The sequence below is a fragment of the Periplaneta americana genome, chromosome 3, assembly GCF_040183065.1.
Source record: "Periplaneta americana isolate PAMFEO1 chromosome 3, P.americana_PAMFEO1_priV1, whole genome shotgun sequence".
In the NCBI taxonomy this organism is placed as follows: Eukaryota; Metazoa; Arthropoda; class Insecta; order Blattodea; family Blattidae; genus Periplaneta; species Periplaneta americana.
In genome coordinates, this window is record NC_091119.1 from 41,327,303 (window position 1) to 41,347,450 (window position 20,148).

Genomic DNA, 20,148 nt, shown 5'->3' on the forward strand with positions numbered 1-20,148 from the left:
TCTTTACCTAAAGACTAAGGTAGCTCCAATCTTCTAAAAAATATTAAGCCTATAATCTATACTTCATCAGTAATGAAATAGTGCAGTCGAAATCATGTTTGAATAAGCTACCATTACTGCACTTTCCCTTTTAAAACAAATGCTTCCAATCATTAAGTTTCATTAACAACGATTCACACATGTTAAATGTAATACACTTAATCGTAACATTGAAGTTTGCAACACCCACCCCATTAGTTAAAAAAGTAGGCCTACTAATGAAGTCATCGAGATTAAGACTATACATTTTGTACATTTTTCAATCCACCATTAAACGAGATCTCTAATACATGACATTAATTTCATTTCTCGTTGTTCCCATGGCACCGTGAAACAATTGAAAAGCAATATTTATGGTAGTTAAAAGACGGAGATAGAATATTACGACTCTAGTTCCGTATTTCGCCACATCTGTATGAAACAGTGGAGGGGTGTGGCGTTGTGATCTGTTGCATCTCCCTAACCACCCCCTACCCTCGCGTTCGCGGTGCCGGGATTGATCCAAAGTGCAAGGGGTCCGCGCGTCTGTGGGATGGACCATTATCTGACACAGCATCCAGTCACATCTCCTGCCTCTTCCATCAGCATCATGAAGAAATAAGACAAGTTAAACCTTCCAGTGAAACAAGCAACACGATTTTACACTTCAACCTGCAACGGAGGTAGTCTCATATATTTTTTTATCTTCACTACATTCTCAGCCATAATAGGTGAGGCATCCATGTTCATATCGTGAAAATGGCATGACGTTTACACAGTTTAAAGCAAATTTTTACGTAAGTACGTGAAAGATAATAGTTTGGTGTTAGAAAACATAGAAATGGAAGCATATTTCTAAAAATAAAATAAACTAAGGCTTAGGAGATAAAGAAAATAACCTTTCTGTAAAGGTTGTCTTCGTGCATTAAACACGTACTCTGTTACAACAGGAGGATTATCTTGGATTAAGTACCAAGTATGGCCGTGCTGAAAGAACTGCGAACTGTAGGGTCTCTAATTGTTCTAACTCTATACTATTGCAAAAATGTTTCAGTAATATAGTAAGGAAATACAGTATTAGAGGAAAGGAAAAAAAAAGCACGATATATTGATTGGAAGTCTGTAATACGCGGAGAAAAATTTGTGAGTGGTACTGGCACGTTGTTATTGATTTCATCACATGATTTCAACTACATTTATTTGATAAACTTGAAAATTTTCTCTATTTAGAATTGCTCTTTTACTATGAGTGAAAACTACAGCTGATTTCTATACCAGATAAAGTCGCAGTGTGAAAATCAATTACTAAAACAAGTGAAGATCAGAATCACAATGGTCACGTTCGGAAGTTTCACAGTGCCGCCCCTGAGGGCCACCCTTAATGTGGCCTGGGAGACATTTAAAGCCAGTATGCCGGACAGCAGTCCGTGCTTTGAAGTTATGCGTAAAGCTGCTGGTGGAGGCGGCGGGGGGCGACCCAGGGAGCCCGGCGAACATGTCAGGTTCGCACAATTCGGGGGCGAAGGTCACCAGAGGATGGGAGAGAGCACGGAGATGGCGACGATGCCGGGTGAAGGTGGCGACTACGGAGGGGCTGAAGGGGGAGTTGCCGAAGACGGATTTATAGAAAGACAGCAGAGCTACCAGCACTCCAGGGGCAACGGGAGTCTGACCAGCGTGGATTTCGGGAGCGACGGAGGGGGTGGAGGAGAGTTCGGCGAGGGCAGAAGCAAGCACAAGATCGACGAGTGGCAGGCCGCATGGAATGTCACCAATGCCATCCAGGTAAGCTCTGATATTACCACAGTCTACTATATACAGTCGCGAAGCTTGAGGTGATTTTTTGCAAATCTCGTGATAAAGCGCTCCAAGCGGTTAGCAACTAGAAACAATAGACTGTCCACGGTCGACTTTGGACTGTGTCGTATTTCCATCGAGTGCTAGCTCGTTGCGTATTTCACATTGATGCTTGTGAAATGTTCGTTATTGGTTGTAATGAAAATGTTAATGGCTAAAATACAATAATTGGAATAATTATATTTTACTAGAGACGTAGAAAAATCAAGTTTGTTTTAATGAAATTTATTGATCACGTTTTATTTTCAATTCTGGTGGGATTATTATTGCTTAGGCCTACTTTTTTTTTTCAAAGGATGTTTTTAATTATAGCTGTTAATTTTGTTGTTATTTTTATTTGTTACTTTACTAGACACGTAGAAAAAGTCTGTTACAATAAAATTTATTGATCACGTTTTATTTCCAATTCTGGTGTGATTATTATTGCTTAACCTCATCCCACTTTGTTAACTACGTAAGCCTACACTACAAGTACCGGTACACGTAAGTTACTTACTTACTTATTGGCTTTTAAGGAACCCGGAGGTTCATTGCCGCCCTCACATAAGCCCGCCATCGGTCCCTATCCTGAGCAAGATTAACCCAGTCTCTACCATCATATCCCACCTCCCTCAAATCCATTTTAATATTATCTTCCCATCTACGTCTCGGCCTCTCCAAAGGTCTTTTTCCCGCCGGCCTCCCAACTAACACTCTATATGCATTTCTGGATTCGCCCATACACGTAAGTTACTCCATTAATTCGTATTTCCATTATTATTGTTGTAAAGGGAAATGCAAATTAATATTTATTGGTTTCGTAGTTAATTGTCGCTATAATCTTGAATGAGTGAAACGATTATAGTAAATTTCAGTTTGTTTTGCACAAACAAAAATAATATTAACCTATTTCTTGCAGGTATCTTCGAGTTTATGGTGGAATTTAATATACTTCATTAAAATAATAAATTAACTTTATGCATTTAATATTTCAATAATGGAAGGAAGGTGTTAATATTTCCAAAAGAACACAGCGAAAGTGTAACATATTTTGTCGTCTACTAGGAGAGAGATCTGCGATGATGAGGCGATAGTAGCGATCCTAGTGGTGGGCAACTACCCATGTTTGCATTTTTACTACATATTGAGCTTCGCGACTGTATATAGTAGACTGTGATATTACCATGACAACCACAATCAAATCATCATATAGACACTATAGAATGCAATTTAATACAGTCTACAAGGAATTTAACACGGGAAATAAATTTTTACTAGTGGCTTGTGCAACAAATGCTGCAAACTAAGTTCATTAGACGTTCAAATAAAATTTTTTTCAGATTTCTTTTCAATTAAAAATACCGGACATTTCGAACGTTATTTGTTTCCATAACAATGAAACATACTCCCTCTGAATGATTTTTTTTTCATGTGGGAGTAAAGCAATAGCTATTTCAGGTCATTGCGGATTGTAGGTGAAATTTAAAGAAAGTCAGTTTTGCTATGCTTTCGAACAATAGACATAGAATCTCAGTTAGAGCTTGAAATGTGGAGGGTAAAATCATTTTATACTGCTAAGAGATATTGCTGAAATGATCATGAGACTACAAAATTTTGTAGGCGTCTTATTTTATCAGTAAGTAATACTGTCTTTCTTTAGGAACTGTAATTTTTGTGCTCTCTCGAGCCAATACTGAATCTACACCACACCGCCATTAAGTATATGAAAAAGACCCAACCCCACTTGATTAATAACTGTAACAATATTTGATTTTTAATAACAATATTATCTCTTTTTTTTAATTAACAGGAATATGTATGGTACATAAGTGTCAGCCTTAAAAGGCTTTTACTTTAACAGAGATGGTTAACAAACAGGAACATTTATATTTTTAATTGAGGTGACCGATCTTGACGGTAGTTATTTTATACTCTTGTTGCCAGGGCTCTTATCAGAGGATTGGGGTGGAACAGCAAGTCCTTATGAAAGTTTTCTGTAAATTTCTGTATAATGTCGTAGAATGATTCTATTTCAAGCATGTCTTGTAGTTGTTTATTGGTGGTTCTATAGTCTGCACCAGTGATAGTTAGGGATACTTTTCTCTGCATAGCATGAAGACGTCTGATAATTTGAAACTTTGCATTGCTCCAGATTTCGCAGCCATAGGTCATTTGAGATCTTATAACAGAAGTGTAAAGGATTTTTTTCAAGGGCAGTCTGTTGTAAGGTGACTTCAACAATGGATATAGATGAATGAATCTGGCTAATGCTTTGTTACGAGCTGCTTCAACATGGTGATGAAATCGAAGTTGTTTATCAAGTGTGATGCCGAGGTATTTTACAGATTGTTTATAGTAGATATCTTCGGAGAAGAGATTGAGGTGACCTGGTACTTTTGGCTTTCTTCTGGTAAAAATGATGGCTTGAGTTTTACTTATATTGACTTTTATTCTCCAGTTACTTAGCCACATTTCCAATATTTTTAGTTGTTTTTGCATAGTACGTTGTGCGATGTTGATTGAAATGTCACTGGTGAAGTAGGTGGTGTCATCTGCGTATAATCCCATATTGCATTCGGCAATCAATGGATTATCATGTACATAAACTGAATATAAATGCGGTGCTAAGACGGAACCCTGTGGAACTCAGGCTTTGATATTCTTGATTATTGATAATGTGCCATCCATTTTGACTTGAAAGGTTCTATCTGTTAAGAAATTATGTATTAGGTGAATAAGGCTATCATATATTGACAGTTTAATTAATTTTAATAAAAGACCCGAGTGCCAAACTGTGTCAAAAGCATAATTATGCTATATCCAGAAATGTAGCTATTTTACGTTGGCCGGCTTCAAAGTTATTTGTGATATGGGTTGAATATTATCTTACGCAAGTTTTGTAGTTTATATATTAACATCATGGCATTAACTATAATAATAATAATAATAATAATTCATTTCTAATGGCAATAATGTCATCAAACCACCTCAAGTTTTGTAGATTTTAATATCCAATACACAGTTTTACTCAGAAAATTACACACCGCAGAATCAGACCTGTAAATTATTTTTAGTAATTCTTGAAGCTTTTAATAACCAATTGATCTACATATGTCAGCAATCCTGCAGGTTATGGTCTTCGTGTAATAGCCTATTGTTTATTGTAGTGTGTGTTTTGTTTTATTTTGAAATGAAATTAGTTCTCAAAACTGACGAAAGATGGATTTTTGAAAATAGGAAAATTATGTAGGAAAACTGACATTTCACTGAAAACTACTATTTTTCTGAAAAACTTTGGGTTCCAAGCTTCAAAATGACGGGTCATTCATTAAAATCCGTTCAGTCGCTCTCCCGTAATTTCCATTACCAGTTCAAATTATATATATAGATATACGATCTTTCCATTCTCCACAGCAGTGGTTCCCAAAGTGTGGGTCGCGACATCGTGAGGGGTCGTGAGAAGTTCTGATGGGGGTGGCGAGAGGATTTACAAAATAAACAAAAAAAGGCGTTATTAACATAAATTTATGTTCTATTTAGAAGCATATACACGATTGAACATCAAAATAAAAATGTTTCAGTAGTAATACAGTAAAAATAATTTATTAATGCGACTATTTCGTTTATATGACGTCATTCCATTTTCGACCAATGAAGTATAATGAAATTTTGAATTCCAATCAATCACAGTCAAACGTCGCGATAATTTCTGCAGCTAGATTTATCGCTATCAATTTATCGCATGGTCGTTCTTTTGTTTAGTTGGTGTCGCCAACTGTTTCCCCTTAAATCGATGGATATGAATCCATTAAGATACATCTACACGGTTAAACTTTTCTCTCAACTTTAATAATAATAATAATAATAATAATAATAATAATAATAATAATAATAATAATGATTTATTTTAGCTGGCAGAGTTAAGGCCGTAAGGCCTTCTCTTCCACTCAACCAGCAAAAAGTATACATACATATGTATCAACTTACAAAGAATTCAACAATTTGATTTAGATAAGAGCTACATGTATACAATAGTTATTTACGATTAAACAACAAAATACTATGAACTATTAATTAAACACTGAAATACAAACTATGTAGCAGAATTAAGCTAAAATACATAGAATGTTAATATATTTCAAATAATGTTAGATAATAGAAAGAGATTATTATGAGACAATTTTGAAAATACAGCACTATCAGGATGATAGACGGTGATAATTTAAGTCAGTATGATTGGAAGAAGGTTATCTTTTAAGCTGCTTTTAAAAGTGTTTATTGTCTTGCAGTCCCTAATACTTTGTGACAGGGAACTCCATTGTCGCGAGGTGGATACTGTAAAAGATGATGAATAACGAGATGTTCTATGAAGAGGTATACTTAACGCGCCACAGATAAGTGATCTGGTATTTACGTCGTGGTTAGAGTATAGATAAGAGAAACGAGACGAAAGGTAATTTGGTGTTGAAGTGTGCAGAATTCGAAAGAGCAATGACAAGGAGTGTAAAGTTCTAAGTTCTTTAAGTCGGAGCCACGAAAGACTTGCGAAGGACGGTGATATGTGATCGTATCGTCGGATGTTGCATACGTATCTGACGCACATATTCTGAACTCGCTGTAACTTGACTGACAGATCAGAACTTAGGTCACTTAACAAAACGTGACAATAATCGAAATGCGGCATTACTAGGGTTTGTACTAGGGTAAGTTTTAGTTGCTGGGGCAAGAAGTTTCTTGAGCGTCTCAAACAGTGAATGGAGGAACAGATTTTTTTTATCGTTTCTTTAACTTGAAAATTCCAATTTACGCATTCAAGCAATGAATGCAAGATTGATATTTAATATTAATATATTTACGCAGTGAAGACGACGTTTAAAGCGGCGCACCATGTAGACACAAAATCTTCATGCATCTTAATTGAACCCTAGATCATATTTGTAAATATGATCTAGGATTGAACGTACGTTTTTAAACTTGATTATTTCAATATTCTTTCCAGACTGCATGTTATACGCGCATGGAAAATTAACTGTGTAGATGCAGCTTTAGTCCTGTTACACACTACAGTCTCCACACATATTGCATAGTTCTTAGTTCTCGGTGTAGTGTGCAATGTAACTAAATAAAGTACGAAATTCTACTTCCACATCTACATCTTCATGTTCTAATTCCATGTCCATTGTAGGCTATCTGAAGAAAATTACACTCCTTCATTCAGATTTGATAACTGCGTTTTCAACAATTCTTCATTTAATTAATGTATTAATCAGATTACTGTAATTATATTATAAAATTTTAAATTAAATTATGATTTCAGCACATAATGAAAATGTATTTATATTATAATAACAAGATAAAAGTACAGTACATGTAATTAACATTGTTAAACCTGTATTTCGGTTTTCGCAATTGGCATTACTGATTAATAACATCGAATTTCTTTTGCAGTAATCGATATTCATCTATTTCAACTTAATGTCTGAATAGGTTAAGTATTCGTAAATATACAATTATTAACATTTTGTAATCGAATTTTAGGGATATATTATTTACATTTTTATTTTATTCACGAAATAGTCCTAACAAATATCACTCGAAGTCTGAGATTTCCCAGATAAATCTCAGACCTCTCGTGACATTACTACAGACAAAAATGCGTCTGTTTTTGAGAAAGTAGCTTCTCAAATCTGAACTCTACATTTACATACTATTATAATTTTCGATTTCTCGCTTTTTGTTTGATGACAATCATATACTAGAAACTTATTTTGTGTAAATACGAATTTGCAAATAGGCCTACTATAAAAATTTAGTAGCTTCTTTCGCAAGGTCGATGTATTATTGCCTTCTTTTGATCCAAAACTGGTCTACACTCTACGAAAAAGTATTGTTTCAGCGTTCCATCAATTCATACATATTTCAATTAGTCTTATATATATATATATATATATATATATATATATATATATATATATATATAAAATCGAATTAAAGCCAGTTGAACTTAACTGTGTAAAAACGGATTCAGTATCCAACTCTGACAGCCACAGTAAGTTGTGTTGTATTTTTTCTATAAAATACGCAAGAGCTGTTGTTTAGAATTGTGCAGACTTAATTATAACTTATATCCATAAAAACAAACTCAGTACTTTTCGTATCATTACGGTACGCAGATAAAATTTTCCATGAATTTTTTAATGCACTGGAAGGTATAAAATTTCTTTTTTGTCAAGTGATGTCGACCAGAAATAAAGTTTCATTGTTAATCTCTTGATTTTATCTCTGGCTATTATTATGTTAACATCTTGGCCTTGCCAAGGTAGACTAGTATTCTGTAGGAACAAAAAATTAATCTTTACGTAGAGTAAGGTAGACTAGTCTAAGAATCCAAAGAGAATTGCAAAATAGGTTTGCATATTCCGATATTTGGTCTTGCAGCTACCGGTACATTAGCAGTTGGGTGGTTTTCGCTGGTTTTAGTAAAATTATAATTATTTTCGATTTTACAAGGATTTGTATTTTTCGAATGTGGTTATGTGCCGGTGCGATAGTGCAGGGTCGCAAACAAATGTATCGCCCAAAAGTGGGTCGCGCCTTCGAAAAGTTTTAGAATCACTGCTCCAAAGGAAAATCTTCCAAGGAAAAATGTTAAGGGACTAAGAATGCATCTAAATGCACTAACAATTACTATTTTTCTGTCCTAATAGGTTCAGAAAAATTAATAAAACATTGTAAAATGTAACTTCATTTACTTTTTAACATTTTATATTTGTTTCTTCTACAGGCAATTACTTTTTTTCATTTCTGTTGTACTTAACCCTTAAATTCGCAAAGTATCCTATAGGATACAACAGGTTAATAGGCTATATGCTATAATTTTAATAGAAAAATAGAAAAAAAAAATTGGTAGGAAAATTAAAATTTCACAATACTATAATATTGTACAACATATAAGATATGGACATTGCGATGGTTGTTTTCTTTACAGTCCGACACGGTTAAATAAACTAGTGTGAGAAATGAAGTTTTGCCAATTTAAGGGTTAACATCGATCTGGACCATCCGTTTCCGAGGCTAATTTGAGAACTTTTGCAAGAGAAAAAAAAAATTTACGAAGGACGGAGTGCAGGTCCGCCGCTACAACCCTCAAACTGAAGGACCAGGGCGATTGGCAAAACCGGAGTACCTGGAAGTTGAGAAGCGGGAGACGGCGACAGCCGTAAAATTACTCGCAATACATACATATAGGGTTAACATCGTATTTCACACATCGAGTTTCATGAAGTCGTAACAGAAATAACACAAAATTCAGTAACATTTTTAATAAAGCAAATGAAGTTATATTTTAGAATTTTATTTAATTATTTCATCTGAATCTAGTAAGAAAATAAACTAGTCAGTGTATTTCTATGCATTTTTAGTCCCTTAACATATTTCCTTGTAAGATTTTTCTGAGAAGTATATAGTGGAGACAGCATGTACAAATAATTGATTTTGCATGTTAAATTCCTATGTTTAGTAAACTGTGTTGCACACTGTAATATATGAACATTTTCGATACCTACCAAATATCTTTGCAATAAATTTCAACCTCAAAAATGTTTATTATACACAGGGTGGAAGTGAAATAACCCTTCAGAGTTTCAGAGCTCATGCTGTATGTAACAAAAAAGTGTGATACCATATTGATGGAAAGTTCATAGTTTTCTCAGAAAAAGAAGTTTTATCCCAAATGTTTAACGCCCTCTTATTCGGTAACTATTGTGAGTAGGATCTTCATTTTTGTCCATATCCATAGAAAATATAATAAAGATTAATTTCTTTCTCTAGTGTATTTTCATAGCGTGGACGATTTTCGTGTAAATTTAATTTTAAAACCACTTATTTTAAGCCACTGAACAATATGAACAGAGTGAGAAGGAGAGATTCACCAAGGCAAAGGCCACTCGACATTACAACAGAGTTGTAGCTGGCGTGGAAATTGTAGCAACTGTCTCCTATAATAATAATCTACTACGAACTACAACCTTGGAATACTTACAAATGTCACAACGTTCTTACGTTTAATGTTAAACTGATGATACTATACGTAAAATCCAGAACTCTATGTACAATATGTGCATAATGAAATAGATTCATACAAGCGATTTATTCTGAAACTGTAATATTAAGTATGCTTATTGAAAAAATATTTAATTAGTTAATTACATGATATATTATTTTCCCCCTCACATAATGAATAATACATTCTAAACTATTGCTATTTTTAATATTCTGAAGTATGGAAAACAGTCCACAAAAGTTTTCAGCCCATCTCTTCATTGGACGTCCAGTTGATCTCCTGCTTCTAGGTTGGTAATGCAGGATTGCATGAGGAATTCTAGTCCTCGACATACGCCTCATATACTGACGCCAGTTATCTTGATAGTGACATATGTCTGCTAGTGTAGAGTTCATTTCAAGTTCCTTTACGATGTCCTCATTTCTTTTATGGTTCCACTTAGTATAGCCATGAATCTCATTTCAATAGTAGTGATTCTACTTGCGTCACATTTACTCAAGAGTCCATGTTTCACTTCCTTAGCGTAGGTCTGGCCGTGCTAAGGTTTTATACAGACGAGTGCGTGTATGTCGCTGAACTAGAGATGGTTTCAAATGTTATATTTTATTTAACGACGCTCGCAACTGCAGAGGTTATATCAGCGTCTCCGGATGTGCCGGAATTTTGTCCCGCAGGAGTTCTTTTACATGCCAGTAAATCTACTGACATGAGCCTGTCGCATTTAAGAGAAGGTTTCATGATTCTGTTTATGATGCCCATTGATTTATTATACTGTAAAATTTTGTCATGAATGTCTAAATCTTCTAAGAAAGATAATTTGTAGTCAAGATATTTAAATTTTTTAATTATTTCCAAAATATTTCCATTAATACAAATCTTGCTAAGAACGGGTTCTTTGCCACAAAAACCCATAATTTTAGTTTTGTCGGTAGAAATTTTCATAGAGTAATAGTCTGCTGTGAGTTTCGAATTGTATATGGACCTTTGCAAATCGTCTTCTGAACAGGCTAGCAAAGCTAAATCATCTGCAAATAATAATACGTCCAAATTTAAATTGCAGTTTATTGGTATGTGACCATGTCTTGTTTTCCTAAATTCACGTATCATGGCATTCATATATATGTTAAACAGAAGGTGGGACAGTGGGCATCCTTGTTGGACACCAGAAGAAACCATCTTCTAGGCTGACAATTTATCTGCAATTTTAATTCTATAAGATGTTACGATTTACATGATCAAAAGCTCTTTAGAAGTCCAGAAATACAATGTGTGTTTCTATATTGAATTCTCGATTTTTCTCAATCAAAAGTTTCATTGTGAAGTAGCCATCGCAACATGATCTGCCTTTCCTAAATCTGTTTTTTTCTTCGCACAAATGTTCTCATAATATTGATATAATTTACCTTTTATTAAATATGAAAATATTTTGTAACTAGTATTTAATCAATTAATTCCCCTATAATTTTCACAATTCTTTCTATTCCCTCTCTTGTAGATTGATATCACAAGTGATTCTGATTAGCAGTGAGGATAATAATAATAATAATAATAATAATAATAATAATAATAATAATAATAATAATAATAATAATAATAATACCAGGCAAATTTATTTAGATATAAAATGACATTGACATCGACAGTAGATTCCAATCAATACAATTCTGTTCCGGTGATCTCATAATCTTTGGTGTTACTGTATGCATATATGATTGAACAGAGTTCATATTTCACCTTACATAGCAAGATAAAGAATTAAATGCTCTGCGGCATCCTGTTGACAAACACAATTCAGTTAAAACTAAGAAATAAGCACATTTTAAAATATTATTGTACTCGATACTGTGACGTAACTCATATTTGTATTATAATTAAATATACAATTTTATATTATTTAGTTATAACCTTTCCATCAATGAATCCTGGCATCACACCACAAAAAACTGCGCTAAAGTTTGTCGTGGCTAAGTCTCTCGTATTTTTGTGATCAGAAGCTGGCCACCTTAGATCCTGAATTTTTCAACAGTTAGAACAACCCGATCCATCTGCGTGACAGACTGTATGTTCAGGCATCTCAGCCACCAAAAAGTTCCCAACAATGTTACAAATACTCGTATTACAACGGTACACTAATTTGTCTTACAGAGATACATAACAGCAGATAGGCAAACAGCTTTAGGTCAATGTGTAGGGTGTGTTGCATACATTCTAGGAGATCTCAACATTGTTTTTTGCGAGAAACTTATTTCAGCTACACCTGTGACCAGATTACAAGACGAGAGATTAACGGCAGTGGAAATGGGTTTTTGAAGGAGGTCAGAAAAAATAAAATCCAAAATAATACAATTAGAGAAATTATGCAGGTGTATTGGGGTTCGACGGAGCATGAAGAGAAAAGGGCAGTGATGATGATGATGATGATGATGATGATGATGATGCTATGGACAGGGACATTTGGCAATAGTAGATTGGTTTATATTGAAGGGGACTCATTGTATAACGGAATATTCCTAATTATTATTATTATTATTATTATTATTATTATTATTATTATTATTATACTTTTATAAAACTACAACAAACTGTCGAAAAATCACAAGCGTCTCATCTTTACATCAAAACTAAAACCACTGCAAATAAGTGAGTCATTCTCCTACGAATTTGCTACATAAAGTACTATCGGAGGCATTCCCATGAAATGTTTACAGACTGAAAAACTGTTTCAAGGAAAATTACTTTTATAATAAACGACTTGTAATCAAGCCGACATTGAATAAATTAAATATGGTGCTTCAATAATTATTTATTATTCAAGTTACAAACGAATTTATTTCTTCTGAGAGGTCATTCACGAGACCAAGACGTGTGACAGCCTGGAGATGCGAGGTCTGGATTATAGTAGTACTGTCACAGTCTAGTATATGTAGTCACGAAGCTCAATACGTAGTAAATATGCATCCATAGATAGTTGCTAACTACTAGGGTCGCTAATATCGCCTCATTACAGAAAATGCGGAATAGTACCGGCACATTCTATTGTTCCTAGCACCCTCACAACTCAAGTTTCGTGACTGTATATACTAGACTGTGGTACTGTCGATCGATCAAAATATTTAATCGATTAAGGATTTGAATTTAAGATTAATCGAGCTTTGATCGATTTGAAAAAAATAATAGGCCTACATTTGTGTTTTTTGATAAGTATAAAATGTAGTATATATGTATATATTGTATCGTATTATAAAACAATATTATTTTAGTTATTTACTAACATATTATGTAGGCTTATAATTTATTGCGTCAATTCTCCAGGGATTTTTGAGACAAACACAAAAAAGGTATGAAGACTCACCTAGTTAAAACTGCTTCATCTATGACTTTAAACATGTGAGTGCATTCACATGCTTCGAATTAAGTGCTGCTCTACGTTTAGTAACAATGTTTCCTGCATCACTAAACACGACTTTTTCTGTCAAGCACTTCTTCACGATCGTTCATTTTAAATCTAAACTTCCACCGAGTTTACTTCTCAAATTCTCACAGGCCTATCACATAATGGAGTTTTCACTTTCTTCACAGACCACAGAAATCTGATTTTTTTTCTTTAGCAAACTAAATACACAAGCTTCATCTAGAATAGTACATTATGCAACGAGCCTATAATGAAGGTAATTAAGAAGTGAGTATGGATATTTATGAAACGAGCTTCTTAATTACAATTATAGGTGAGTTTCATACGACTTTTTATGCTCGACCATATTTCTAACTTGATATTATTAATTTTTTAGCAATGTCCCGTATGTTGTGAGATGTGCGCAGACGCGAAAGTATTGATTTTTTCCGAGGAACAGATATCCACATTGACCTTGCTAGGCCATAAGAACCTACAGAGATAACATTGACATTAAATTAGACATTGAAAAACGAGATGACAAATTGAATTTATTTGAATATTATTTACAATTAACGCTAATTATTATAGTAACAGAACATAACCTTCTGCGACAGTATTGGATTTCCAGCCTCCGTGACTTTTCGCTAATTCTCTTTCGATTGCATATCCGAGAATAATCGATACTTGCGGTTTTATAACGGTAGAAAGCTGACCTGTCATTGGCTGAACAGTTGTAACCTGAGTCGTCATTGGCCGAAAGACCTGACCTTTAATGAGTAGGTGTACTTTAATGACATGCATTAAAGGTCTGCTACCAGGTGTGTAATTACTACATTTCGGCATGGTCGAGCACAAACTCAGTAAAGAAACTGCAACAGAACAGCAGAATAGCCCCTATTGTAATCGGGTTACAAAATTTTAGAAAGAGAAGAAAATAGTTACACAGTGTAGCCATGGCTAAGGGATGTGGGAGGCGAATTCCAGATATGTATGTATTTGATATGGTAGAAAGAGGAGTTGACAAACTTAATAAGGGTTTCGCATTGTGTTTCAACTTTCAATGGGGCTAGCCCAGGTCACTGTCCTCATATCTTAATCTCTTTCTGAAGTGTTTGTGCAAAGATCTGCCCTATGATATATCGGCTACCTGCTTTACAGTTACAAAATAACGGTATTATCGTGTTTGAAGTAAGTAATTTCTGAGAGACGAATATTGTCGAAAATTTTACTCTGAGTCTGCATTAAAAATGATTAATATAAAGTACAACCGATTAATTTTCATCGATTCGATTATTCGATTAAATATTTCTTATCGATTAATCTTACAATAGAAATTTATCGATTAATCGATTAAATCCCACAACACTAGTTATAAGGAATATGTAGCAAAACTTCTCAGCCTAGTTGTTCAATACCTTCCAAGGTAGTCGGAGTACAGTGTACATCGGCGTTATCGTAAAGAAGAGACAAGTACATGGTGACCAATTCCAAACTCAGTCTTTTTTCAGACTAAATTATCTTCGGCCATTTTGAAGATACAAATTGTTCCTAAAGAAAATAATATCATCTTAAAAATACATTAATTCTGTTGCTTCTTTTTACAAAAGAGTAATTAGTAAGTAATATGATATTTCTTAAAACAAAAGTTACAAGTTAAAAAATATTTTTACACATTTATGTAAAAAGAAAGGCTGAAAATACACTTAAAACTTTAGCAATGTTAGAGCTTAGTTGCAAACAAGATTTTTAGTACACCAACGGGAAGAAACAGTAATTTACTCTATACTTTACTCGTGTATAGCACGTAGAAAATAATTTAGTTGCGAACAAAATTAACCACTTTCATCATAAAGACAATCAGAACTGTAGGCCTAAAATCTATTCAGGGAAGAACTAAAATTTTATTTTACTTGGAAATTTAAATTCGCGATTCTACTAAGTAACATAAGGATCATCCTGGATGAGCAAATTAACTCTCGGCCTGAAAGCAGCAAATCCAACTATCGAAGATCCCACTCCCACACCCTGGTTACGGCGACAGTGCAGTATCAGTGATTAGACAAACCACAAACTATTAAACTCGACCCCCAATCTAACTCCAGTGGCTTTTATCTCAGGAAAAACTATAAAAAAAAATCGAGGTAGGCTTTATCGGAGACAGCCGCAAGTTTTATCCGTGAATACGTCGCTGATAGAACTGCTGTTAAGGTAAACGCCAACAGTAATACTCAACATCCCTTCTTTCCAGATACTCTGAAAACCCGAAACATCTTCGCTGCTGGGACTCTCGGGAGTAGCCATTTTGTCGGAATTGAGAGTAAATATTTCGGTTGCTGTGGTAACCATCGTGCTCTATCATTTGCTACTCGTTGCTGCGTATGTCTCGACATTGTGAATTTTCCTTCTTTACTTCACTCGCGAATTTTTTTAATTTAATTTGTAGATGCTGATTATTGTTCAATTATTGAAATTGTATCTTGGCTCGTTATGAATCGTTTGGCACTATTGTTGAAGTGCTAAAGCTTCGCATTCTCAAGTTACCTTGCTCTGCTCCTGTGCGACCCGTCAAATCATGTATCAACCAACGAGTTAGATACTAGCTCGTTGGTATCAACTCCTCCCTTCTGCGTATCGCTAGATGACGTCACTCCAACTCAATGTCATGTTGGATACATTGATTCTTCGTCTGTCGACCGCCGTTTATTTAATTGGAAAGTGACATGTAATTTAGAAATTATAGGCGCGACAAAACTGGTCTAAAATATATCGGTCGACTTTCTGGGATGGAATTCTAGTACTGTATCAAAACTACAGATGCATTCATATCAAAATAAAGTATGGGAAAAAATCGCCTCCATTTCTCAATAGAATCTGCGGTAAGTAACTCGTCATTTCTTAAGAAAGCGTCAAAAATGTTTGGAATAAGAAATGAAAAAAATGTAGAATCTCCTTTCTTAATTGGGTGATTAAATAACATTTAATAATATTTTAAATTAATAATCTGTGGTGTATCGAATCACCGATATCGCGCTGTCTCCGTAACCAGCACGTGGCAGCGCTCCCGCCTACAGTCAAAATTGCCCCTCCCGGCTGGAAGATAATTTGCTCACACAGTGTAGTCTACTTGCCCCCAGGTGTTCAGGTCACACGTCCATCAACATGATAAAAAAATGGCACGAGATTCGTAGAATCCTTGTAATTGCATGGAACGTTTAAGTGGTTACTGGTTGTGTGATTTCAAATAATCTTAGATCACTGCTTGATGAGAATCATGAAAACGTTTCTCGTGGATCTTTTCGAAGTTCTCCTGATACCGAAATCACAGATCTACAGCAACTTTTTTAACACGGCTCTCTTGATTAAAGACATGAATCAATTAAATAAAGAAACACCAAAATGCATTATTCATTATTAATATGTGATCGTTATTGTTGAAATTGCCTATATAAGAGAAGACACCTGGATGGCTAGGTTGTTTCTTTCAGAAAATACTGCAATGCACATAATCTATTAAAATATAAAAACAAATGAGGACGGGGCCCCAACATATTAAGTAACTTATAGGTTACACATTCCATTTGATCAATGTTGTAGTTTTGGGACATGCTGCGATGCACATACCTTCTTAAAATAAATAAATAAATAAATAAATAAATAAATAAATAAATAAATAAATAAATAAATAAATAAATAAATAAATAAATAAATAAATAAATAAATAAATAAATAAATAAATAAATGAGGATAGATCTACTAACGCTGATCCGGAGCTGCGCTCGGGCTTGGGTTGGATCCCCCGTTTGGTCTCATTGATTGGTTTCTTCCGAGGTTTTTCCCAGCCGTGAGACTAATGCCGGATGGTCTATGGCGAGTTCTCGGCCTCACTTCATTTCACCCCCTTTGCTCTGATTGGGTTGGGTTTATTCCGAGATTTTCCTCAACCATAACGCAAATGCCAGGTAATCTTTTGGCGAATCCTCGGGCCTCACCTCATCTCACTACATCTCGCCAAAATATTGTAAAAATTGTATAACATCGCAAAATTGTAAAAGTTGTAAAAATTTTATAAAAATTGTAATATGTAATCTTGTAAAATTTTGACTTGTTCCACATCATTGCTAATGTAAGATCTATGGAACATAATAAATGAAATGAAAAAAATAAAAAATAAAATGAAATAAGAACATGTTGAGCACTCTACTAACTATACAGGGTGTTTCCGGGCTAGTGTTACAAACTTTCAGGGATGATGGGGACGGGCACATGTATCAATTTGAGATAAGGAACCCTGGTCCGGAAATGACCCAGTCGAAAGTTACAAGCAAAAATAGTTATGTGGAAATGAAACAATTTTATTCCTCTGTACACCTTATTTATGTGTATTTATCTGTACGTCTTACACATACTGTATTCATCTGACATTGTTTACGTTGTCTACTTACAGTATTCCATTCAGTGCGCTGTCTGAGGGATGGGGACAGGAAACTACACTAAAGCAATGCAGATAGCGTAATGTGCAACCACACAGTCGGTCCTGATATGCACGTCTGTAGACAGCAGTGTATGTGTACAAGTTACAGTGTCCAGTCGATCAGTCCTAGTGAAATGGTGAAGTATACACGAGAGCGGAATATTCAGACCTGATTTTCGAATACGTATTAGCCAATGGGAACAGTAGACAAGCTCACCGATTGTATCGGGCAAGTACCCACTTAGGAGACATCCGGCCCATACCATCTTTTCACGACTGTTCCAAAAGTTAAGGGAAGGAGGGCACGTGGTGCTAAATTACAATTCCATTTCCACACAACTATTTTTGCTCATAACTTTCGACTCAGTCATTTCCGGACCAGGGTTCCTTATCTGAAATTGATACATGTGCCCTTCCCCATCATCCCTGAAAGTTTGTAACACCAGCCCGGAAACCCTCTGCATACACAATTTAAATTACACACTTATAAATGCATCCACTTCATATTTATAAAACTTCCTTAAAGTAACACAAAGAGATTAACTACAAGCATCTATCAGCGAGGGAACGACTGGCAAATGTTTTGCAAGTGGACTATACAGGACTTTACGCCTGACCAGGTTAAATCTCAACGGTCTTCAAGCTTTAAGATCTTTCGCGCGAGCTGTACTGAATCTGGTGTCATGATGGGGGAAATGTGTCGAGAGACTTGGTTTCTGTGTTAAAAAATAGATAAAACCTGTAGCTTTTTTCAGCATTATTTCGTTTTGCTTACCTATTAAATACGTTGCCACAAAAAATTGTTGTACATTAATTTTCGATCCTCCCTCATATTACTGTTTATAGTTTGAACTGTTATATTCAAAATACATACGGTATATAAATTAAATCATTTAATAAGCACCAAAATAAAAATGCTCTAGTTTTCTACATTACACAAAACAGGAATTCTCTGCAACATTGAAATCGAGACTAACTTCGTTTTACAATTTGTAGGACTCAATTAGATATAAGCCTATGTGATTAATGCTTCACAAATTTATATAAAATAAAAATACAAATTTATATTAAGAGTAAGCGATTTCGCGTCTTTGTAAGGCAGGAATGGGGGAAAAGTAGAGGAACTCGCTTTTTGTTTTATTAACCCACACCACTTTTCAACAGCAACGATACGCTTGCTTGCTTACTTCCTTCTTTGAACTTCTGTTTGTACACAAGACGTCACGACGTCACCAATGGTGGAACGCGATCGGATTATAACTATTTCGATCTATTGTTATTCAAATCAATGAGGTACTGCACAACTACACATTAATATATTATATTTAATTAAATGTAACCAAAATAATATTCTTTCATTACAGAACATGAACATAGTAGGTACTATTTTATTACATAACATAAAAATAATACTCTTTTATTACAAAATATAAAACTATAATACTCATTGTTACGGTTTTTACGACTATCTGCATGACATTATCAAGACATCATGCTTTAGCACATAATGCCTCTCTATGTATTATGCAGTGAATTGCAACTAATTCATCTCATGATTCATTAATGGATTTTAGAAATCGTCGTAATATACTGTAGCTACGAAGCCATTATGTTTCCCTATCATTGCTGGGGTGCCATCTGTGGCTATACAAATCAATTTTTCCCAGGATAATTTATATTTTGTCACAACTTCAAAGACAGCTTCGAAATATCATTTTCCCTTGTATTGCCTCTCAAGAAAACCTCCAAATATATCGAGTTCAGAATCTACACTCCGTGGAAAAATGGCCATTGCACAGTGTCTTTTGTATCTTTTCGTAGATAGCTAAAGAGAACCATATCAACTCTCTCAATTTTACCTTTTGCTGATATTCAACGTCCTTAGCTATTTCCATAATTTTGTCTGTGATAGTTCGCCGAGAGAGACTTATTGATTTAAATACTTCAGTTTTTTTCCGAACAAAGATGCTCGGAGACAATCATCAAACATTCTCTAATAAATTCTCCTTCCGAGAAGCATTTTTAATTTTCGGCTATGTGCTTACGTTTGTTCCTAAACAAACTGAAGCGGGCTCATGTCTAGTTTCATTTAACTCATAACTTTCTAAGACGGTTTGGGCGTATACAGAAGGAATATAAAAAGTACACTTTTAAATATGCGTAATTCGGAATATCTTAAAATCACAAACATTTTGTAAAAAATAGTACACATTATATAATGAGACAGCCAACTATCTATATAACAACCACAATGTGAAAAATGAAATGAAATAACAATTGAAATACAATGAAATTAAAATGTCGTGGCACATTAAACAGGGCAGAATAGAAAAAACAAAATGTCTTATCATTATAAGCGACACAAAA

At 34.6% G+C, this 20,148-nt stretch overlaps 1 protein-coding gene across 1 annotated transcript in view; it reads left to right on the plus strand.

Annotated features, from left to right (window-relative positions):
• Positions 1–546: 546 nt before the first annotated feature.
• Positions 547–20,148, plus strand: part of VGAT (vesicular GABA transporter) — a 50,491-nt gene continuing 30,889 nt past the window's right edge. The window contains exon 1 of the mRNA XM_069820365.1: positions 547–1,803. Within this exon, the coding sequence (XP_069676466.1) occupies positions 1,351–1,803 (453 nt within the window). The 5' untranslated portion in view covers positions 547–1,350. The remainder of the gene's footprint in view (positions 1,804–20,148) is intronic.